Raw genomic sequence first — 24,511 nt, 5'->3', positions numbered from 1 at the left:
GGTTACGGCAGGGAGCCCAGAGCTGAGAGCAGGGAAAAGAGAAAGTGGTGGTATGTATGACACTTCATCGGACTAGACTTCAGTATCTCCATCTGCAAATTGGGAACAACTCTCCATTTACTCAAAGCACTAGGAGAAAACAGCTAAGAAACACTGACCAGGTACTGGGAAGAAGGGCCGGCTGGTATTGTAAACAGGAATTCCTTGATGAGTTCATAGCTGAGCTGGCTTTCGTTGCGCTGAAGGGAAACATGGGTAGGGCTGCTGGCAAGAGAACTGTTGGCACACTCGGTCGCGTTGCAGCAGTTGTTCAGTGACAAGCACAAGTTAGTCAAAGGGCACCACTGGAAACCAGGAGGACATTCAAGTAGAGTCCCGTTCCCATCATCCTGAGGAGTGTGGAATGGTTCTGTGGCATTTTCTCCCTCCTGGTAGTCTGGAAGAAGTGAAAGAGAAAGCAAAAATGACCATTCTACAAGTAACACTTCTAGTGCGCTTCTCCACCCCAAATTCACCATTTTTCTCCACTCTTAGTAAAACTGTGACTACAACGCATTCTGGGACTATGTAAGTCAAGTGTCCTGTTCTAAAGGAAAATTTCACAAAAGCACAGATACAATTAAAAACAAAGTCTCTTTTCCAGTGAGAACGCACCAGTTTGCAGTCTGAAAGAGATCTATGCTCAAGTGAAAGCGAGTCCAAGCAAAAGCACAGCTGGCTTTGACACTGAAAACACATTAAGCAACTTCTCTTAAGTTAACATTCCATGTCCTTTCCAAAGGATCAGCTTTTCAGTGTCAAAAATATCCTTTTGTAACCAGCCAACCCTACAGCTACAGCAAACATTCTGCTGCAAAATTGTTTGTTGCCAAAACTGTGACTATTGTATTGTGAGCTGTTGTACAAGGAATAAAAGGCTTATTAGATTATCTCATCCATCAGGAAGAAACAGGCTCAGGAAAACTTCTTCCTTGTTAACTTGTGGGGCCAGATGGACCAGAACCCGCTCCCATTTCACTGTCATGTCTTCCCAAAGTATAAAAGTACAGCTCAGAACAGTAATTCACTTCTACATACGCTCCTTACACTTAGGTTTCCTTTATGCATTTGGACAGGTTTCTCCCTCTATCCATCTCTCCAGGACAACCACCTCTCCAAGGCAACCTCAGGCTGTCCAGCCATACCTGTAGATTTCCCACTTTAGTCTCCTCAGAAAATAAAATGAAATTTCTGAGCCTTAAAGGCTTCTAAGCTTCTGCTTTGAAGACAGAGGGGCCACAAAAAGGCCACACACACCGAGTTTGCCATGGCCCTGATGGCATCAGCTCTGACAATACGAGAAGTGCTGAGAGGAGATGCCTCACCTTCTCCATCTATCGGTCTAAGCACCTGGAACCTCACTTGAACGGGCTGATGCAGTTCCTGTGTCACAAACTCCAGGGCAGTCAAATATCCCTCATGCCTGAACGCCAGCTCAGGGAACACCATCACCTGCAAAACAGAACAAGGCTCTCACCTGCCCCTGTCTCCTTGTCTCCCTCTGCAGCAGCAGGATGAACAAACCCTTCTTACCTCCACAGCCTGCCACGGAGCTGACTGCACATCTTCTGTCACATTTTTCACAGCCTCGTGCGTGTGGAACACAGGGTCTCCCACAAAGAAGTTTTCAGCATTTAAGAGAACTCCTGTTCACAAAGGAAATATCAGAACAAAGCCCATGAGACTCAGCAAGGCCTGAAGCTGTCCCTCACCCTGCTCATGCCTGCTCACACCGCGCAGCAGAGCTGTAGCAGGGCTTGGACCGCTCAGGAACCTGGAACTCCAGCTTTACTGGAGGAACAGCTGCTGTAATCCTGTAGTTTCCTCCCTCTTCTTACAGGTGTTTTGATTTCTTTCTCATCTGCACAAATAACATCTGCATTTCCAATTCTCAGCAATTTTGACTTCTAGGAACTCTGCAGATACTTCTCCCTTCTAAGACCCCATGATTTGCTTTGAATTTTTGATCACGAGGTGCACTCCCCATCCTCCACGGGAAATGTGCCAGGACCAGTTGGTTTCCACCAGTGGCAAATGCCTCTGGCTCATTCACAGCCAGGTCAGGCTCTGCCTGAGCACAGCCAGCTGATGCTGTCCCTCCAATCGGGGCCAGTGGGCTCTCTTCCTAGCAATGGCTTCTCCTTCTTATCTACATCTTCTCCCATATTTCATCTATTTTCTGTTCTCTTTCTTACTCCCGACACTGCTTTGGGAGATTCGGGAAGCTCCACAAACACAAACCTCACAGCACACACCCTGTAAAAGCTCACCTAATGATCTCCAAGACCCTACAGTCTTTCAAGCCACAAGACCCCAACACCTCACAACTAAAGGACACCACAGAAGGACAGCAAGAGTCACCAAAGCAGCACCATGGCCTCAGATCCTGGCAGCAGCAGCTCAAATAAGAGAGAAAAGCTATTTCCAAAGTTCTGCCTCAAGGCTTCGCCCCTCTCTCTACTTCTGTTGATGGAGTGGGACAAATTCTTCCCTTTGGGCTCAGGGCAGGTTTCTGTAAGTTTATCAGCCAAGCCTCTGCTGGGAATATCGTGGTGGTTGCCAGTCCCACTTGATCTGGGGTGATGCTCTGGACAACCCCCACTCCATGCAGCCCTGTTTTTCCTTAGCACATACGAGCAAGAGGGATGCCCGGCTGCCCACGACGCCAGCGGACAGGAGGGGAGGCAGAGCGCACCTTTGGGCTTGTACTCGCAGACGTAGCTGTGCTTGGCCATGCACAGGTCGGTGTTGCACTGGCCCGTCGGGCCCATCCGGACACAGTGGTCAGCGTTGGACGGATGGGGCTCTCCCGGCAGCCAGTTCTGACAGCTCTCCAGATTAAATCCTTCGCCTCTCTGCTGCGCTCCAGTGCTTGCAAAATCATTGAATCCAATCCAGACATCGAGGCTCCTGAAAAAAACAAAAAAGAGGGGGAGATTTCAGGAAACCGTAAGTATTAGAAAGATCTGGGACAGATGCCATCTATGGTTCACCATGAAAATAATCATCTCAACAACAGCAGCTTCATCCAGGTGTCACAGGCTGCACTCAACAGAGCCTTTTGGTTACTAAAGGATTTCAGTATCCGTTCTCCTACCTGCCCTTCAAACCTCTGTACCAAGGGCCACAGAAAGCCACCTGCTGTCTGATGTACGGAGGGGAGAGCCGAGCCCAAAGGATCCGGTCGGAGCAACCAAAGCCAATGCTACAGCGCAGCGGAGCCGGGACGGAGAAGCAGCTCAGGGGAGCCCTGTGTGCAGCCAGAGCCTTGATGATCACTGCCCCACGACATAAGGCACCCCGTTCCCAAAGCACCAGCCTTTCCCGCTCAGGTTACAAGAGGACCCAGTTAAAGGCTCCGTCAGCACCACAGAGCTCATGACACACTGCTGAGCACTGGTTCATTCTCCAGTGCAAGTGGAACTGGCACCAGTGCAGGATTAAACCTCGGACAGTGCCAGCTTCGGGAGCTCCTGTTCGCATCGAGGGATCGTTGACGCAGCTGCTGGGAGACCGTCAGCTCCTCAGCCACCACTGAAAGGGGACAAGACACCAGCAGCAGAGGCCACGGCACCGCAGGCAGATGAACCCCACATGCACAAGAAACTGCCAGGATGGCTTTAGGAAGATGAAATGTCCCTTCCACAGATGGAAACTGGCTGAACCCCAGCAGAGATCCTGGTGGAAAGTGCTGAGTGGTCTTTCATAGCCACAGATAGCCTGGACAACTGTTTCTGATCGCACCCAGCAGAAAGTGAGGCATTTGTTCCACATTAACTTCTGGGGAGTGGGAACAGCCCCGTCATGAACCCTTCAAAGCCCCCAGCTTCTTCTCCGTGCTCTGTCCCACCGGTTGCAATCAATCCTGCTGCAGCCTCGCCCCCGGCTCCAGCATGCTCCAAGGTGGTACAGCTGCTCAGCAAAGAGCAGACCAGGGAGACAATTCGTCTCTCCACCACCAGCCTTATGCCAGATGAAATGATTAATGAGGTCATGCTGAAGAACGACGACCAAAATAACTGTTCCGTGAATCAGTAGCTTTCATTGCAAATAAGATTAAAAAATAAATAACCACTGTGCTCCGCTCCCAAACCACCGGCAAGGAACTGGGGACAGCAGGCTGGGAAACCGCCTGCTTGCTGCCATCGGTAAAACTCCATAGAGATTTTCCCTTTCTAATTCCAGCTATGATCTAACTGCAAGTCATCAAAAAAAAACCTAAAAAAGAAGAAGAAATAGGCTGACTGGCTCACTTCCCACCCCTGCCCCGCTGCCTGGCCCACTACCTTGCAGAGGAGGAGCAGGGGGGCTCTGGACACCCTCTTCTGAAGCAAGGTGTGAGCCCCCTCTCCCTCTGAGGAAGGGCCAAGCTGCCGCGACGCCTGAGGAGGCTCGGACAGGGAGAGGGGGTCCCTGCGCTGCCCCGGAGGGGAACACAGGGTCCCCTGGAAGCGGGGTGGGCTGGAGCACTCTGCGTCTGGAGACAGGGAGGGGACCAGCTCAGCACACGCTGCTCCTGGGGAGGCCACCAAACAACAGGAGCGAAGGAGAGGAGAGCGCGGTCCTTGCCGCTGCACGCTCTAATGGGAAACAGATTTCTGCTTCTGTCATTTTCCCACAAGAAACTATGGAGGCTGCGCGTTCCAAAAACCCGCGGCTTGGTTGATTTGTCTTTTATCGCCAGGGAAATCGCATCCTGGAACTGCCTCATTCATGTTTATCTGAACGGATTAGTAAAATAAATACATCAAATAAAGGGGCCAGAGAGGAGAGCAACATAGGGCAGCAGCTGCGAAACAGCTTGGGCGGCTCATTCCCCTCCGAGGTCTCATGACTTCCTCGCACTGCAGTCCATCAAAGCCCTGCATGCAACAGCCGCTAAATCAGAGCACCAAGTGACAGGTCCCTAACGCGCGGGACGGGACAGGCTCTTCCTCCCTGGAGCAGGGACCACACGTCGGCAATCTCCGGGTAAATCCCAGCGTGAATGGAACAGGGCAGGGACACAAGCCTGGGGAGAAGGGGCTGTCAGACCTTCAGCAGGGCCGCTCAAAGCCTACGTCACCCGCAGCCGCTCCCTGCGCGCGTGCTTTCCGAGTCGTGTTTATGAAGAGCCCATCTCCAACATCCGCATCTGGGAGCGCTGACAAGAGCCGCCGGGCCCCCGCGAGCTCCCCGGCCGCCCAGGGAGGGCTGGTTGAGAAAGGGCGCCGAGAGCGGCGGATTTAATCAGAGGCCGACACTTCCAGTGCTCGCTGTTTATAAAGCGCAAGTCCTGAGATGGAACAGACGCTGCTGGAGCCCAACATGGGGAAGGAGCACAGCTCCTTCTCAGGAGGCGAGAGGGGAAGAGGTCTGGGCTTCAGGCTGCAGCCGTCGCTGGGAGGGTGCGGGACCCTAGCTGGGAGGCAGGGCTGCAGCGCTGGCGTGGGCTCTGCTAGAGCTGCTGCCGGATGCCACGGTGTCAGGCACGGGACGACTCAGCTGTAATTCAGCTGATGGAGGGGGCTGGCTGCAAGGTCACCCCCAGGCCCCGCCTGGCAGCCAAGCACCCTCTGCACCCCGAGCACCCTCTCCACCATCCAACTGGAGTCCGCAGGTTTTGCCGAACTCCCAGGTAGGAGCTCTGCTCAGCCCAGCCTCGTTTGCTCCTGACCCGGCACCACTCCAGATGCACCCACCGGCACAAACGTGGGGTACAAGATGCCCACCAGCAGCAATCCCACAATTCCCATTTCTGACTTCAGTCTTTCTGCCCCATTCCTCTTCTTCCCTCTACAGCCTTTAAGCAAAGAAGCCAAGTTCAGCAAAGGCTCAAGCTCTGCTTATTCCTTCTCAGCAGCCTCACCCCCACCATCTCCCCGTACTCGGCCGTGCCTCTCCAGCCTGACTGGCTGCACAGGGCTGCCTGCTGCCGGGCTCGGGTTCGGGTTCGGCAGCACCCCCTCTCTGGATCCCTTTGCAGACGTGAGCCCAAGAACACGAGAACCTTACCCTCCTCGCTTACCTGATGACATGAGCGACGAGGAAGCTCTGGATCTCGGGGCTGCTCACAAAAGCCAGCTCTCCGTTGCCGTGCTCCTGGCAGTGGTGCTGGGCCTCCAGCCACTCCGCCTTCTCCACCACCAGCTGGTAGCAGTGGTTATTGCCCGGGAAAACCAAGCCGTCGGGGGGACACATGGGGTGAACTGCTGCATGAGGTAGAAGAAAACACATGATGTGCTTTCCATGGGCCCGCACATCCCAGCCCAACCCAAGGACTGAGGCTCCAGGAATGTCCTGTCCTTCTTGAAGCACACACACCCCCTTCACTGTTGAAGGGCATTCCGTGCAGTCATCTTTTCAGTCCAGGACGGTGCAAAACACTGCCTGGTTGGTCAGGGGAGCAAGGAGTGCCCAAAGGAGTCATCCCTTACTCCTTGTTAGGAAGGAAGGGAAAGGGAAGGCCCAGGACCCACTGCCACCCCTCCCTTGCCCAGCACCCACCCAGCAACCCTGCTTACCTCTGCCCAGCTCTCCAGCCTCTGCGGTGATCCCGTACAACACCGCGAGGCCAGTGCCACCTCTGTTGCGGATCCGTATGTCCAGACTCTCATTCGTCTTGACCAAAGAAGGACATTGCAGTTCTAACTGTTGGGGTGAAGCCACCACCTCAACTTCTGCCTGCACGTACAAGACCTTGGTGCCCACAAAGATGGTGGCAGTGACATTGTACTGCCCAGGTAAGGCGTACATGTGGACAACTGTATTTCCAGTGGTGTTGAGAACCTCTGTCTGGTCCCCAAATTCCCACAGTAAAGTGCTGACAGCAATGGGAATACTGATGTTGAAGAGCACGGCCTGGTGTAGGCTGTACCGGGGCTGGAGTCCTGTGAAAGCCACAGGCAGCTGTGCCTGGAAGGGAGAGGGGATGAGGGATGGGCCATCACAGGTCTGCCCGGACAAATGCTCAGTGCAAAATGGCAAACAATCGGAGGAAGAGTTTGTTTCATGGGCAGTACCACACAAACACTGCCCGTGGGGGCTGAAGCCTCCATACTCCTGGTCTTCGGCGTAGCAGAGGGCACTGCAGGTCTCCTCAGTGAGGTTCCCAGGGTGAACAGACGTGAAGAGGATGACAAGTTCAGCCTCTTCTGTGTGGTTGCTTGTCAGACACGTTATGTATTGAGCTCCTAGGGGACAGAACAGAAGGTCCCATTGCAAACTGAGATTGTGAAGCCACAGCTTGGTGAAACCCTCCAAAGACACCACCTCGCACTCCTGGGAATGGACTTCTCCTGGGCAGCTCCTACTCCAAGCATTTCCTTTTTGAGACTCGCCTGGCAAGTCCTGAATCCCTCAGCAACCATTTCCAAACTCTTTATGCTAATTGCTGGTGACAGAAATAACAAGGCAGCCACACAGATTTATGTGGCAGCAACAGTCAGTAAATAAAAGGGATCTCTGGAGAGCCCGACAGTCCCAGGGGACACGGAGCCGCTGAGCGTGGCCCTCAAAAGAGCCCAGAGGGCCAGCCACCGAGTAGGACCAAGACAAAAGGCTTGTCCCTTCGCTGTACCTCAGCTTGGTTTGGTGCAGCACGTTTCCCTGCATGCTGCCTGGGGCATCCAGCAACACATCTATAACCAAACGCGCTTGGGCAGAGTGGCACATCACGGGGCAAATGCCACCGGACTCCCTGCCCAGGCCCTCATTGGAGCTGGGCACACACTGCAGCCGCCTTCCTCCTCAGAGAGCCAAGAGCTTCCCACCTACTTGCAGGCAAAACCTGATGCTAGAACAGGGCAATGCCACACGCAGCTGCACCCGAGGCGCATGGAAGGACGCAGAAACAAGACGCGCCTGGCTACAGGGAGCACAAACATGCACGTGCATGGACACGCACAATGACGGCAGCCACAACAGCCCCTGCTCAGAGCAACAGCTCGCTCCCTGGGGCTCACTTCGCCCTCCCCGGCTTGCAAGGGGTGGGACGTTTCTCTGCCACAGACAGACAGGCAGGGCCTCTGCCGCGCGCACAGCCGCAGCCCAGCTGGGACGGCCTGGCCTCCTCTGCAGCTCTGCCCACGCAAGCCAGCCACGTTTGCTGCTCTGTTTCTGCTGGTTGCTACAACATCTCCCCCCAAACATCTCGACAGCTCCAGCCTCGCATGCTCTTCCCATATCGAATCCATCCAACTGTGCGGCTCGCTCCACAGCCTTCCCGCAAACATCAAGCCACTTTTCTTAAGAAAAGTCCCGTGAGGAGGACCACAGCATGGGAACCACTTTGCTGTTTAACACCAGCCTACTCATACTTCTTCTTTCCCTGCCAGTCAGTAAGAACTGTCAGTAGCTGGCAGGCTGCCCCAGCCCACTCCCAGTACACCGAATTACCCAGAAGACAGCCTGACATTGGTTTCCACACCCACTTAAGAGTAGCTCAAGAGGGGAACACCTAATTACCAAGGGGAGTAACAGCGCTGGTGTTATTCCCCTTGATAATTCCTGCAAGGTGCTGCAAGGCTGGGAGACGAGCAACCACCACGTAGGTTCTGGCCCAGGGAACACCAGGCGATGCAGCTGCTCCCACCAGCTCTGGGTCCCCCAGCCCTCAGCCCCGCATCTGCCCGTCAGCTACAAAGGGAGACGCCCGATGCCTGTCAGGGGCAGCGCTCAGGATCCCTTCCTCTCTCTTACTCAGAGACAGCCAACCATCCAGGCAGGATTAGTTTTCTCAGGGCTTCCTCCTCCTACCCTCCAGTTAAAGGCTGCCCAACTGCCGTGGTCTGGCCCCACTGCGCAGCTAAAACATCACGCAGTCACTCCCTCCATCACCAGTGTCCCCCAGTGGGATGGGGAGGAGAATCAGGAAAGAAAGGCAAAACTCTTTGGTTGGGACAAAAACAGTTTAACAGAACAGCAGAGGGAGAGAAAACAGAGATGGAAACCAGAAACAATAACAGAATATGCTGAAGCACAGAATTTCCAGTACAACAGATCCCAGTGCCCAGCTCCCTCCCAAGGAGCAAATGGTGCCATGGGGTGGGGCAGCCCTGGGCTCGTTTGGGCAACCTGTCCCGGCTGCGGGGTCCTGAGTAACCATCCCAGCTGTGTCCCAGCCACAGGGGCCACCAGCCCCAGCTCCTCTCCCAGCCCAGTAAGAATTAACTCCATCCTCACTGGAACCGGGACACCGATGCTTCTGCTAGCCAAGGCAGTCAGAAAAACGCCCCCGGAGCAGGCGGCGGGCTGTGGATCGGGGCAGTGTTCATTCAACGCTCCCGACGTGGAGCCCTGTCAGCTGCGAAGATTCCACTTAGCATGTCCTCAGGTCCCATCAACTCCAATACTGGAGATTTCAGTGCTTTGAGTCAGACTGGTGAAAGCTTGAGAGAGCGAGCGCCTAAGGCTGGAGGTCATGGAGCTACTGTCACCTGCTGGCTGCCTGAAGCTGGGTCTGTAATGAGTTTGCTGATCTCAGCCCTGCTGTGACACATCCAATCCTTAAGGCCCCAGGGTACAGTCATATGCTACCATTAATTGCTCAATGAGATTAGAACTGGTGACTTGAGGGCTACAGAGGTCCCCAGCCGCCCCTGGGCCCATCGTTTCCATGGTTCAGTCATCTCCCCCACCACAGCCCGCAGCCTTTCCTTACCGCAACTAGCGTTGACGAACGAGACATCGAAGAGGGAAAGGTTGGCCACCTCAGGAGGGTGGGCGCATCTCGTATCTGACGCCTGAATAACTTTCACGCTTCTGTCTTCCACCCAACGGGGCAACCAGGAGAGTTTGCAGTCACAAACAAATGGATTCCAACTTAAGTTTCTGTAAGAGGGAGATCAGACAAAAGTCAGGCATTAACGTGACATGTGCTCAGTGTTAATTACAGCAGCGTGCAGATCCCTCGCTGTTCCCATCTGCGCCACTGCACCGAAATGCTGCAGAAAGAGCTGCAAGGGGAGTTAATGAATAGGGAATCAAGCAATAATTAACATGGTTTTTCTAGAGGCTAGAATTAGGCAAGTACTCCAAGTACTTTTTTCACTCTACAAATAATTGTTGCAATTAGAAGCAAATTACAGACACAATCTGATATTTAAAACGCTCTGCCATCTAACAGCCACTGGAGTAACGGCAGCCTCTCCAGCTTAGGGAGACTATTTACAGCTCCATTAAAAAATAGCTAAGAGAATAAAATTGATCTGTCAAAAAAGAAATGCAAAGTCAATGATAATCTTTCCATGTGGCAGTTTAATGAAAAGATGGAAACTTTAATTGCAGCTAAGCCTGAACCAAATTACAGCCTTTGGCACTCAGCTGCGAAGAGGACAGAGATGGAAAGCTGTTTGTTCAGCTGACGCCAGCTGGGCTGGGCTGGGCTGGGCTGCCGCGGGGCTGAACCCAGGGTTCGCATCCTGAAAGCACCGCTTTGCCGGCCAGCCTTAGCAGGGACAGAGCCACCCGGACCTGGTCTGGATCCTTTTGTGTCTTTTCGGTGCCACTTGTGAGCAAAAACGCAGAGCTGAAATGCCCTTTGCGTCCGTCTTCAGGGATAACGTGTGGCTGAACTTCCCTCTTGCCTGCCAAGAGCGATGGCACTGGTCCTTTGGCTCATTCGGACACAAACGGCCGTTCCGTGCTGTCACCTCACGTATCTCCTGGAAATGTGTGTCCTCCCCTCCCCGCCCTTCACATAATAGCATAGGCTTTAATTACTTCAATTAAAAACCACTATAACCCTAAGAACTTGAATCACTTAGGGAGAACATCTTCAAGTGTCTTCAAGTGACTTGGACACCTCAGTCAGGGTCTCCTGTGTTGCAGATCAGGGCCCTTTTTGTCAGAGTCCCCTGGTCCCAAGGTGTGACCATAGACAGAGGAACAGTCAGTGTGGCCTGGAGCACAGCCAGAGACAAGAACCTCAGCAGAGCTGGTGCGAGAGACAAGCAGGGAAGGCAAGAAGGCAGAGGCAGAGGTTGGAGGTACCCAGGAGACACGAGCGGTGTCTGGGAAGAGGTTAGATTGAAGGGCACCAACAGGACCAAGGAGCAGGACACAGCTTGAGGGAGAAACTGGAGAGCATCCAAAAGGCAGCTGCCTCGTTGGGTACACGCCCCACGTTTCACCAAGACAGAGCTGCATCCCACCCCACCGCATAATGTTTCAAGGAGATGTTTCAAGGAAAGATCGAAATAAAGAACCAGGAAACAAAGAGGATGAACTTACATTTCACTTAAATTAAATAAATTATCAAATATTCCATCTTCTAATGTAGAAATCTTGTTGTGGCTTATATCTCTGTAAAAGAGGGAAAATGAAAAGAAAGTTCATCACGCTGGTAACAACTTCCTGGCCAACATACAGGATCAACCTCTGTCCCAAGCTCTGCTTGGGTACTAGTTACTCTCCAAGGACCTTGAATCTCAAAAGTCCCAGGCATACAATAGCAAAATGTCCAGCCAGGCACTAAGTCACGGAATCACAGCGCGGCTGAGGTTGGAAGGAACCTCTGGAAGTCTTCTGGTCCAACCACCCTGCTCAAGCAGGGTCACCTACAGCAGGCTGCCAGGACCACATCCAGACTGCTTTTGAGTATCTCCAAGGATGGAGACTCCACAACCTCTCTAGATAGCCTGTTCTCATTCCCAAGTCCTGTTCCAGTTCTCCAAGTCCTTCTACAAGTCCTTTTAGGAGATTTTTGAGATGTAAAGATAGTAAGCTGTCCAGGCTGTCAGCTACTGAGCTGGAACCACCAAAGCAGATTTTGGTGCCGGCTTTTTTGATCTGACAGTCCAATTTTCCTTTATAAAACAGTTAATCTTCTCTATGAACCATCAGCAAGTAACAGTGAAAACTCATCTGATGAGTAGCTGGACCAGTGAGGGTCCTAACGGCCAAAGCTCTCCTCTTCTCCTGGCCCACCCAGAGTCTGGGCAGTTTTTGGGACAGCTTAGAGTGTGGGGAGCAATGGGACATGCAGGCAGGTCGTTCCCCTGCTACTACTGGGCTCCTCAAAGGACCCTCAGACTCAGTACCCAATTTTCCACATACTAACACGCATCTTGTGACAAATCTCACCCTCTCGCCTTGATCTCCTCTCCATCTAGCAGCACAGCGGGACAAATCCTGCTCAGCTCTCTGAATGCCACCGAGGGAATCGGTCATTTGCCGGACTGTGCAGCTAAAGGCCTTGAGGAAGGAGACCACGGACACATCTAGCTGGGGCTCAACAGACGAGGTCGAGCAGGAGCAAGGCTAACGTACGAAACAGGCACGCGCTCTGCAGTGCACGGTGAGCTGCAGGACCCGAAGGGCACAGCGGGTACTTACAGTTTTGCCAGAGAAGTCAGGCTTTCGAACGTCTGCACATCTAAACCACCAATCTTGTTATTGGAGAGATCCCTAGAGAAAGAAAACACAATTTTCAGCTTTCGTTGAACTTGTCACTCCTCCATCACTAGACCTCAGAAGAGCCCCTCTCCAGGCTCCATCAGGCTCCAGCCTGGACGGTTTGGTGCGTTAAAGCGGAGCTTTTCTCCCAGCCAAAGAAATCCCCTTTCCCAGCTAAAAAGTGTTTGCTGCTCAGAGCTCTGTACGGTGTGCAGAGACAGATTGGGGCTATCACCATACACATCCTGCGGCGTATCGAGAGCAATTACACACACGACAAACGCATTACTACATTTGATGTAGCCTTCTAAAAAAATTCAAGTCTAATGTATGTTCAAAGAAGTAATTAGGAAATAATTTAGACTAAAGTAGTAATTAACTTAGAGAAAAAAAAAAATATGAGGAACTTCCAAGTCCATTTCTCGTGCCAAAGAACTGGTAATTAATTACACAATTGATGTGTTCAACTTTTACACTTTAAAGATTTTTTGTCTCTCATTGGAAACGCTTAAAAGGAAAGAAGAAGTTACAAAGAATATTTTCTGTTTAAAGTCAGGTTAGATTGTGCTTATAAAAGGAACACTGTTTGAAAAAAGCTCTAATCGCTCCCTGGAACACCAACAGCCTCCAACTCATCCCAAGGAAAGTTGTTTCTGTCCCCCAGCCCAGCTCTCGTCTCACCCCATGTCCTGTTTTTCAATTTCGAAACGGACTCGGCTGAGAAGGGAAACTTTCGCTGATCAGTCTCCGCTCGTTCCCAATAAACTTCACTCTCTGGTTTCAGATTAATCTCCTTTGGCCAGAACCTTCTCTTACCAGCATCAAAACCCTTATTCCGAGCCGTGCGACGCTTATTATCCTTCACGGATTTCTGGCAGGGGCCCGGGGAGGGGACAGGGCTGGATCCACCGCAGCCACGGCCGTGCCGCCACCACCAGAGCCGGACCCCTGCCCACCTCCTTCCTCTCCTTTTATCCTACAAGCATCTCCTGTAATTTCTCCTTGCTGCTTCTCACCTCTTCATTTTTATCCCCTGATCAATTAATGCTGGGTTTGATCTGACATTTCAACTTAATTTATCCAAATGAAAAGAATTCTGCCAAACTGGCAGGAAAATTACGTATGATTCCAGGAAAGTGGGGATAAGTAACCGGGATGGATGTCTCTTTAAAAGGTCTGAGTTTATTTTCCCTGATTTTGCTGTCCAGGAGTTCTCTGCCAAGCTGAGAGTGGATTTAGAAGAGTTCACCAGCAACATCAATAAAGAAGTCCAAGAAATGTGCAAAAAAACCCAGCTCAACAAATACACTTTAAAAAAAGACGCTAGCAAATACATCCAGTGGAGCCAAGGCTCTTTTGTCTCGGGGCAGCTGGGACGATCGTTAAAGAACACAGAGCACCCTCTGCTGAGGTGACACAGCCCACGTCGCATTCTGCACGGGGGAACGTCCTCACCGTGATTTCCATCGCACCTCAGAAAAAGCCTCTAAACTTCAGGTTAAGTGAAGGGTGAGACCCCAAATCCTCGGCTCCCAGAGGTCAGCCCGCTCCATTCCCACCCGAGAGCAGGACCAGACTGTGACCTGGCACCCGCTCCAGAAAGATGCTGGGTGGCAGAGCTGCTCCCAACGGCCTCTGCAAACTGGGAAAAATGAAGGTACAGGCAGAAATTCCCCGCTCGGCCCTGCTTCTCCCGTGTGTTGGGCTGACACTAGATGTCACTGCCTGCTGAGCATGGGAGGGAGCTCCTCTGAAGAGGGGTGCTCCAGCGGGGACCCGAGGGGTGCTGGATGCCGGGCGCTGTGCCTGCGGCCGGCAAGCTTTGCTCAGAAAGGGCCAGGAGAAGCTGCTCCCCATAAACGAGTACGTGACTTGCTTCTGCCTCTGGTTTGCTGCAGGGCCTTTGCTGTAGAGCCAGGAGAGCTCTGAGGGTGCCAGGCCCTGCGGATGCGTGTCACTGGGGTATCAGCGCCCTCCTGTCCCGGCGAGCCCCACGGCATCCCGGTGGAAAGGCTGGAGGAGGCTCCTGTGCCTGTTCCCTCTTATCCTGACAGTACAGCTCGGCTGTCGTTCTGCACACACCACCACCAAGCCGATGCTGCCAGACATCATCATCTGAGCTCGGCCACCTATCCTGCACCCGCTGCTGTCACCCAAAGCCAGCGCTGACCCACAGCCCACCACGCAGAGGGGCTCCATCAGTGGCCCTCAGAAGAGAGAGCTGGGGCTCGCCACTGCACCACAGGCTGCAAGGTGCCCTGAACCCTTGGAGCATGTAGCTAACCCAAGCTCTGTCCATACCCTGACACTGTCACTTAACTACCACTCACACGCTTTCCAAGGGACCCCAAGACCTTGGCTCCCATCCTCCGTCTCCCACAGCCTGAGCTCCAGCCCAGCACCCGCAGACGCTGCCGTCCTCCATCCAGACCAGGCAACCCACCGGTACCTACAACCCAGAGCCCAACTCCCTTGCTATTTTCTACCCTTGCCTTCAAGATCTGATGAGAAACTGGTATAAAACTTCTCAGCTTCCAACATTCCCAGACATCCTTGGAGCAGAGCCTGCGAGGGATGCAGAGCTCCTGTTGGCAGGACAGCCTGGAGAAGCGAGGAACAGTGGCGATGCCAGCGCCTGCCACCTCCAGCCGCGAGCCAGTGAGCCGGGCTCCCAGCCGCCTGCTTGCCTTCTCCCACCGGTCCCTCTCCAGCTTGCATGGAAAACCATATTATGCCTTCCTGGCATGGGAAAGATGGCTGTGCCCCAAGGTAGGTTACAGAAAAGAAGAGTAATCAGGAAATACTGAGCAATAAAACCCAGCGCAAAGGCTGCGGGACAGGGCTCAGCCTCTCGGTGCCACAAACTGCCACGACTGTGTTCCCAGCCCACTGCCAGGCTGGAGGAAATTCGGAGCAGGTTCAAAGCAGAGCTGAAGCCAGCAGAAAACAAAGCTCTCCATTGAAACGCACCGCGCACGCAGACTGCCGCCCTCTCCACGAGCAGACAGACAAATGCAGTTTACCGTGCCGCGGGGGATACCGAGAACACGCCGTGCTGCCTGGAAGAGGGCAGCCATGGGCAGGTCACAGCTCCTCAACGCTGCCTGGGTTTCCACGCCTGTAAAACGGAGCCAGGCAATGCCAGAGGACCTCAGTGGGGCATCAAAACCCACCAACCACCACGGTACAGAACAACAACTGTGCAAAAGAAGCCTTACAGAGAGCTCCCCTTGCCGCCCCCTAAGCGCCCCAGCAAACACTCACACGTTTAACGCACACGTTAAGGGCATGCTACAAAAACTTCTGGAAGTGGAGCTGGTTGTGGGGAAGGGGAAGCTCTGGAGAAGGGAACACTTGGTAATGAGGGCGGCAACCCGAGCCCTGGGAGCCTCCAGCTCCATCCCAGCTCTGCTGCCAGCTCCCCGTGTGACGCTGGGTGAGCCCCCGACCCTCTCCAGAGCCGCGCGTAGCGCAGGGCCACCAGCAGCTCGTCCCACCGAGGGTGCCGGGAGAGACCAGCTGCAAACACCGCCAGCGAAATCTCCTGCAGAAGGGGTCGGGGAACTTCTGGGGGTAAAAACCAGCGAGCAGCGCTGTGCCCTCGCATCGCTTTCCTGATGGAAGAGAGCAGCAAGGCTCAGTGCCACCCGCTCTGTCCCCCCGTGATGCTCAGATGAGCTCCACGGGCCCTCAACCACTCAGCGGGGCAGCCGGGGGGTTATTTCTGCAGCGCTGTGGTGGACAGGCATTTTGGGTTGCACTGCTGGTTTTTTCTTAATTCCACAGAACATATAATGTTGAGTAGAGTTTAGCACGCCTCCGCCTGCCAAGCCTGATGTCATGCTCTCATTATGTCATTTGCGGGCCCGCTCTGCCTTCATTTCACAAAAAAGGGAGGGGAGGGGAGGGAAGGGGGAGCAGTGCTGGCTTTGCCTTCCCCAGCCCTTTTGGCGCGTGGAGCTCAGCCAGAACGGTAATGGGAAAAGCATCCACAGACGGGGAGAAGCGTCTGTGCAGAGAGGAGCCGCATGCGGGCTGGGAGAGCTGGAGCGGTTAGCAGAAAAGAAGCTCCAGGCCTCTAAGTCACAGCAAAAGTGGAGATTTTTGTGGGTCGGTGAAGCTGCAGAGGCCCTAGGGAAAGACGGCGGCTTGGGTACAGTCGTGTTTCCACCCAGCGCCCGCACAGGAGCCTCTGCAGTGGCTACCGAGGGGCCTGCGGCAGCGCAGGAGGGATAAAGCACCGGCTCCTCAGGGCACCGCACGCAGCTTGCAGACGAGGAAAAAGATTTTCTATCTCCCAGCTCATCTTCTTGAGCTGGGCTGGCCCGACAGGACACGCAGGGTGAGTAAATGGAGCATCTGCAACAGAGAGACCCTGTCCTTCAGGGAAAATCACTTTCTGGCCACCCAGTCCAACCCCCCTGCCAGGAGCAGGGACATCTCCAACCACATCAGGTTGCTCAGAGCCCCGGCCAACCTGGCCTGGAATGTTTCCAGGGATGGGGCATCCACCGCCTCTCTGGGCACCCTCGGCCAATGTTCCACCACCCTCAGCGTAAAACATTTCTTCCTCATGTCCATCTGAATCTATCCTCTTTTAGTTTGAAACCATTACCCCTCGTCCTATCCCAACAGGCCCTGCTAAAAAGTTTCTCCCCATCTTTCTTATCAGCCCCTTTAGGGCTGGGAGGCCACTGTAAGGTCTTCTCCAGGCTGAACAGCCCCAGCTCTCTCATGGAGTTTGCCTCATGTTGTGTGATCAAAGTAAGAGTCCTCCTTCCCAAGCACATCTTCCAGTGGAAGCCATTCCCCCTTTCTGATCTCAGCGCCACATACTTTGCCAAAATATTCACCGAATTTCTGAGTCCCTGTCAGATCTTGTGGCTGAAGCCTTGCAGGACCCAGGGAGGAGAGGCCACGACCGCAGCGAGCAGCGAACCAATGCTCCGAGCAGAGCCCAGCAACGCTCCCGTTTCTCACCCCTACCCAAAGCCAGGCCGCACCGTCCCACACCTCGCAACCAGAGAGCACCAGGGACAGGAGGACGTGTGAGATGGCTTGTGGGACACAAAGAAGCCCGCTGCTTCCAGAGCCCTCCGGCAGCCCACAGAGCAGCAAACCGCCCAGGAGGCCGCCTGCGCAGCCGAAACGCTGCCTGACAAGTCACCATGGCAAACACTTCTCTCGTCTCCGGGAATAAGAGGCAGCGCGGTGCCCCATGCAGCAGTGCTGTGCCGATACCGTCTGCCGTACGTAACAGACTTTCCAGAAAAGAGCAGGAAAAACCCTATGTGTTTCTGCATGCTTGAGCCAGGAAAAATTACAGGTTTTTGCTGATCTGATTCCTTCTTTTCTTTGTCTTTTGGCTTGCACCTCTCCTAGGAAGCACAGAAGTAACGGCGCTTGTGTGCAGAGGGGGGAAGAAAGATTCTTGCCACAGTGGCTAAGGAAATCTGAAAAAACACCGATTTTTCTGTGTGCCGGGTGCGGGGAGCAACGCTGTCATCCTGCACTAGGCGCAGGGACACGCCAGCGGGGATGACCAGCCTCAGCAGCTCTCCTGCACGGCGAGCTCTCAGCCTTTCAGCACAGACAGGAGGGCAGCAGCATACGGAGATCTTCATCCCCAGCTACTGGTTCCAGTCACAGTGAGGCAGGGATTTTCCAAGGCGAAGGGATTCCAGCTGCACCACGCATCACCTCCGCGAGCCGCAGCCGGACACAAAGAGGGGCTCTCCCCCTCTGCTCTCCCAGAGCCACGCAGCAGTGGGTCACTGCGAACAGACACATCCCACCGCAGAGGAGGCTGCATTGCACCCGTGTGCCCGGGGCTTCACGGCAGGCATCCGCTTCCGAAGAACAGCAAGGCTGTCGGGGAGCAAACACGAGGCGGAGGGCTGTCCAGAGAAAGGCTCAACGGGAGACAGCGGCAGCTGCCGAGAGCGAGTCCCCAGCAGAGAGCCGCACGCTGGGACGGGCAGACGGCAGCGAGCACCCTCATCTCCCCGAGGCTGTCACGGCACGGTGACAATTTATTTGTTCGTTTTGAATTTACGAGTTTCAAATGCTGGCCCAAGTCTTAGCTTTCTCTAAGGAATTTGCCCCAGAAGACTTTTTCACAAATATTCATCTAAAAATGAAATGCTTTTCTTCCCACAGTAAAATCCTAATTGTTGATAAGAAAATGTAAGGCGAGGACAGCAGCATTTTTGCAGTGTTCTGTACACTCCGTGCTCTCCTGGGAGAACTGCAAAGCACCCTCACACATGCCCTCGTCCGGCTGTGCCAGGAGACGGTGGGTTTGCCACGAGGCAGACCAGACCTAACTCCCCGCTGCGCTGCAGGCTCACTGCAGGACCAGGAGCAGGTCACCGCGTCCCCGCGGGCTGCCCTCTGAGCAACGGGAGCGAAGCAACGCCCCTTCCCCACCTCACTGCCCCGCTTCATCCCGCCACTTGCCTCTCCCAGAGCACCAGCTCAAGGCGACCCTCAGATTTGTAGGAGTAAATGCTGCTCATCTCGCTGGGCTGGGGCCACAGGTTCTTCACGGTCCCGCTGCGAGGGAGGTGGCTGCCCACGGGACGGTGTGAAACGCTCCCTTGGCTCTTGGCAGAGCGGGTGAGCTCAGGGCTGAAGCTGGGCAGCGGGTGTCAAAGGGGCTGCAAGAGCCTGTGCTTCAGGAAGCTCAGGAAAGATCCCTGAGCCCTGCACGAGACCGAGCTGAGAGCTCGGGACACCCCAGGTGACACGGCAGTGCCTACAGAGGAGGGCGAGGCTGCGTGCTCCTGTGGGGTGCACGGCCAGGGCGTCCCCACCATGGCCAGGGTGTCCCCAACACGCCCAGGGCATCACCACCATGACCAGGGCATCCCCAACATGGCCAGGGCATCCCCACCATAGCCCTGGCGTCCCCACCATTGCCAAGGCATCTCCACCGCAGCCAGGTCATCACCACCACGGCCAGGGCATCACCACCGTGGCCAGGACATCACCACCACGGCCAGGGCATCACCACCGTGGCCAGGGCATCACCACCATGGCCCTGGTGTCCCCACCATTGCCAGGGCATCTCCACCGCAGCCAGGACATCCCCGCTCTCCAGGTGGGAGCTGTCTGCAGGGCAGCTGAGACTCACAGAGCGGCTCCTCGCATCCCCGCAGCCAGCAGCTTTCCGCAGACTTTCCCAAATATGGTTATAAAGTCGGACCAGGGATGAAGCCACTCGAACAAAGGGGACGTGTTACCTCATGGAGCGACGTCATGTTCTGGCAGGGCCGGCTCGTAGGCAATGGCATCACGCGCTCCGTCCCGCTCCTCCCCGGCCAGGAGGGCTGGGTGGGGGCTTTTCACACCAGAGGCTCCCAGGAAGCGGCGCGCTGCTGCCTGCGCAGGGACCCGCAGCACGGCTCGTTTTACAAGTTATTCTTAGACTGCCACTGACTTCATCTCCTCGCTCCCAAAGGCAAAACAATGGAGTCAAAGGCGAGGGGGGCACCGGGGCGTCACCGGGGGCCTCCTGCGCTTGCAGAGCTCAGTGAGAGCTTCTGCAAGGCACTTTGGTGGGACGAGAGCTGGCTGCAGGGATGGCCACCGTTATGAGAGGGGCTTTTCAGGCCAAGTCCCACCTTCTGAGCCACACAAGTGACCAGGACCTGGCAGGGACCGGAGCTGGCCCTGGACATGGTCTCGCCCTCCGCTGCCAAGAGGTGACTTAGTGTAGCACAAAAGAAGGCTGGGAACATCAGGCATCACCCAGCCCCGCTCTGCCTCTGCACCATCGCACTAAGAGATGAGAACGGGGAAGACCTTCAGCTGGGGAAAGCAGCAACCCACGTATTTAAATGAAATTAACGTCCATAATGAGTGCTGCACGGAAACAAGCTGCCCGCAGCTTCATCCAGCTAAATGTCAGCCCTGCAAATTCGCATTTGGTTCACGCAAAGTTTGCAAAGAAACCGAAGATGCGATGAAACCAAGCATCTTCCCAGCAGACATGGCACAGCTCGAGTAGACCAGGAGACGCCTGCAACCCAAATTCAACCACTTTCCATGCAGATACCCACTTCTTTCCCGAAAAAGCACCCGTCCCGGGAGCCCCCACATCCTGCGGCGCTGCATGCCAGCACACAGCTCTTTCACCGCCCAGCTCTGGTCTCTCGAAAACCCAGAGCGTTTCCAAGTCAGCGTGTTCGAAGCCCAGTGGTGTTTTATTTTACCACGAAAAGTGAGCCCTCTATAAGCTGTAATTTAGGAATTACACAGCCGAGCTACTAAGTGCTTAATCTTCCTCACGGAAAGTGAAAAGTTCTCAATAAATGTTTAGGCGTTGTTGATTTTAACTCACCACCGGGACAGGGGATGGAGTAGACAATCTTTGAGTCTCGTTTTTTTATTATTCTATTTGTATTTATTTTAATGTGAGCCCTTTGTTTGAATAGCTATGCTCTAGGGATACTGTTTCTCTGTGAGAAATAACAAAAACACAATGCTGTTTTTCCGCAGCGCGATAGGTTCTGCTACGCACAACAAACGCGAGCTGCGGGCAGGGTTCAGAGGACGCAGGAGGCTGTGCGTGCCGTCGAAGCGACAGCAGCGATACATCGCTGAGCTGACACCAGAGCCGGAGCCAAGAGATGCAGAGAGCTCCAGGAAAGTCTTCTCCAAAGCACGCGTCCCGTTTGCAAACACTGCCACAGGATGAAAAAACATTTGCGTGGCCTGTTCCTTGGAAACCTTCTGGGGCATCCGTGTGTCGTATCCCCAAAGGAACAGTGGAACAACCTGGGCATCAACACAGCACGAGAACCGTGAACCAGGGACCGCCTGACCATCTGAAACGCCCTGAGGAGATCTGTAAAAACTTATTGCCACTTCTCAGGTGAATTCAGACATCGAGGCAGCTGACGGAGAGGGAGACCGGTAAGGCAGTATGAGATCAGAAGTAATTTCTTCAAAGAGTTGGGAAATTCTCTCATTTCTTGGACTGGGAGAACAGTCAGTACGTTGCCAGGCACCACACGGCACCAGCAGCACACAAACAAGATGAAAGCAAAGCCAGGAGGCAGCAGAACCTGGCCTGTACAGGGTTCATGAAGGGCTGAGGAGTCAGGAGTAACATCACCCACCAACCAAAGGCACCCACACGGGGCAGGTGAAGAGGGCACCCCGGATCCCACACAGCGTGACAGCAGATGGGGAAAGCCTGATGGCCAAACGCCACGAGGCGGCCGAGGGACAGTGCCACCGTGTCCCTTTATCCCTCCAGGTGTGGGAGCAGCCTGGGGCGAGCTCGGCGTGCTCCCTGCCTTGGACGGCCCGCTGTCTGAGCAGCACGAAGACGAGCGGACCTAACTGAACGATTTTGTGGCCGTTTCCTCAACTGTCGTTTGCAAAGTTGGAGCGCCAGCCCCCCAGGTCCTGCTCCAAAACCGCCCAGCCCGTACCTCCGGCCGGGCACAGGGAGCAGAAATGGCCGGGGGTGCCACCAGCCTGGCTCCACAGACCAGCACAGACTCCCTGGCACCCACCTCGGTAAGGCTGGCCCCGTAGCCAGATCCCCACAGACACTTCCCACGAGCGATAACGCTCCCTCAAACGCTTTCCTCTCTGTAGCTGACAGCACAAATTTGTCTGACCTTTAGCTAACAGCAGTCTCTAACAGACGAGCAAGTTTTCCAAGCTCCTGGGTGGCTGCTTAAGAAAACATTTCTGTGTGTATTTTAGCCCCGTCTGTCAATTGATTTCCATCTCCGATACGTTTTACCAACATTTCTTTTCATTCAGAGATTCCCTGTTCCAGGCTCTCGCCAACGCCCCTCAGCTCAAAGCATGGGATGCTGACTAAAAATAGCGGAGACGGGGAAAAGGGCAAGCACAGACCGGGAAGAGTCAACCAGGTCCAGGCCTGGCAGCATGCTGGTAGCGATGGAGAACAGCTCTCATGCAGCCCAGTCTGTGCCGGAGAGACGCTGAGCCCCTTACTGATTTTCTTTCTCTCCAGAGAAAACGCTGGGATTTGGGGCAGGCACATTAGCACTTGATATGTTTAAAAATAGCACAAAGTAAATGGTGCTGCTCTGTGAAAACAACGATGCTGAGCACAACCGCAGAGTTCACAGCCCACCGCCCGAGACAGAAAACCCACAACCCAGGGGAGCCTGGAGCAAAAAGAACAGCGCAGCGCGTTCAGGACCCAATACCTGGCCAAACCACGGCTGCTGCACAAGCCGGTTTGATGTTCTGTCTGCTTTCCGCGGTCTCCTCAGCATAGGACAGGCTCTCCAGATGTTCTGAAGCCCTGGGAGCACCCCAGTACATAAGCTGGTTTTGGGGACAGGACGACAGGACACAAAGCTACCAACCCTTCCCTTCTGGCGTTCTGCTCCTTGCAGAGCAAGGGCAATGACTCACAGATTTCTAACGGGATCATTTATCCCTGTGACTCAGGTACCGCAAGCCATCCGGCTCCTCACAATCAATTCCTGCATCAAGCCTAGGCAAGCAGCTCCCCATCCTTCCACAGAACGTTCCTATCAGTCACCTACCACCTTCTCGCTGCTGCAGCACGCACCAGGCGCCCCGCAGGAGACAGTCCTTCATAAGCCTTTGCCTGGATTCTTTAGGGCATCACTATCTCCAGGAAGCAAGGACGCCAGGAAATAAGATGCCTCTGCTCCGTAACTCCCTGCCTACACATCCCTGGGTTGCACTAGCCAGCGGCCATACCCCTCATCGCACACCACACCTCCCCGGCCAAGTCCTTGCCTTCCACGAGAAGGTTCGCCTGCCTTCCTTGGCCCCAGGTGGTTGGAGCATCGTTGCTCCTTTCATGACTAGCTCTCCAGCCAAAGCAGAGCTGTTTCCTTCTCCGGGCTTTGGCACTCGGTACAGTACCACCAACGGTTTTTGTTTTCCTCCAGTCTGTTGACAAACACACTTGGAGGCAGCCAGCAACCAGTCTTTGAGATTCCACCACAACACAGCTCCTCATGATGTCTCCAGTTTACTCTTGCATTCTGAAGCCAGTATTTAATCCCCTTAATATACACAGTGCTGATTTTTTCGTTCCAATTTCTTACAGATATATGTGACATTGAGTCAAGTACCTCACAGAAGTCATATGTGTATTACATCAACGTCATCATCTTCATCTACTCCATCTGAAAACTTACTTAAAAAGCAGAGGTTCATGAGATCTGTTTTCCATAAGTGAATTTTCCATGTTGATTGCCACTAATTACACTATCCCCTTTAACTTCTAGCTCATGTCCACGCTATGCACTGTATTGTTCCTCCCTGGGCTAGAAAATCAGGACACCAGGCTAATAAACGTTTGTACCATCCCGTTTACCTTCCGTTAACACTGGCACCATGTTCATTTCGATCCAGTCCTTGGGAAGTTCCCTACCGCCCCAAAACCCACTGAAAGTGAACATTAATAGTCCTGAGGGCTCTTCGGCCAGATCTTTTAAAGTTCTTGGATGCAAAATATCTGAACTTGCTAGTTTAAGAAGGTCTAACATTAACAGCAGCTGTTTAACATCCTCTTCAGTTACTGTTGGAGTGGAAAGTGTTTCATCATCCTCATATGATACAAATACATCACCTGGCTTTTTTCCAAAGAGAAAACAGAAATATTACTGAACAGCCCTGCCTTGTCTGTATTTTCATTGATAATTTATCCATGTCCACCTATTAACAGACCAGTATAACTTCATTCCCTTAGTTGCCAGTATACTTGAAAAACTCTTTATTCTTCTCAACTTTGCTAGCCCAGCCTTTTCCCTGCGTTCTTTTCCTTACCAGTGTTTGATGGGCTCGAGCTCTCAGTCCACACTCATCGCTATCAACATTTCTCTCTCCAATACAGTATCTTGTGTGTTTATTTCCCATAACTGCCCTAATTTCTCCTCTGGGCTCCACTTGGTTTTTAGGCAGGGTATGAGTCAGCCCTGTCTGTTGATCAATACAGAGGTGCACACCAGCATCAAGGCAGAGCCCACCACCACAACCCATCCAGCGCCCGAAGTGAGCTTCTCCCTAGAGATGCTATGGGCCCAGAACGCTCGCACAAGGCTCGAGGCAGGGTTTCGAGCAG

General features: G+C 53.8%; 1 protein-coding gene across 2 annotated transcripts in view; it reads right to left on the bottom strand.

Moving 5' to 3' along the window:
• Positions 1-24,511, bottom strand: part of PKD1 (polycystin 1, transient receptor potential channel interacting) — a 92,824-nt gene that overhangs the window by 42,715 nt on the left and 25,598 nt on the right. For both annotated transcript variants that reach the window (XM_086759312.1, XM_086759313.1), the window contains exons 2-10: positions 12,355-12,426; positions 11,251-11,322; positions 9,680-9,849; positions 6,543-7,211; positions 6,047-6,230; positions 2,735-2,949; positions 1,573-1,685; positions 1,365-1,491; positions 159-436 (exon numbers count right to left, since the gene is read on the bottom strand). In XM_086759312.1, the coding sequence (XP_086615438.1) occupies positions 159-436; positions 1,365-1,491; positions 1,573-1,685; positions 2,735-2,949; positions 6,047-6,230; positions 6,543-7,211; positions 9,680-9,849; positions 11,251-11,322; positions 12,355-12,426 (1,900 nt within the window). The remainder of the gene's footprint in view (positions 1-158; positions 437-1,364; positions 1,492-1,572; positions 1,686-2,734; positions 2,950-6,046; positions 6,231-6,542; positions 7,212-9,679; positions 9,850-11,250; positions 11,323-12,354; positions 12,427-24,511) is intronic.

This window comes from Chlamydotis macqueenii, chromosome 15 (assembly GCF_036417535.1).
Source record: "Chlamydotis macqueenii isolate bChlMac1 chromosome 15, bChlMac1.mat, whole genome shotgun sequence".
NCBI lineage: Eukaryota > Metazoa > Chordata > Aves > Otidiformes > Otididae > Chlamydotis > Chlamydotis macqueenii.
The sequence above is the reverse complement of the archived record's forward strand: the minus strand, read 5'-3'. Positions and strand labels throughout refer to the sequence as shown.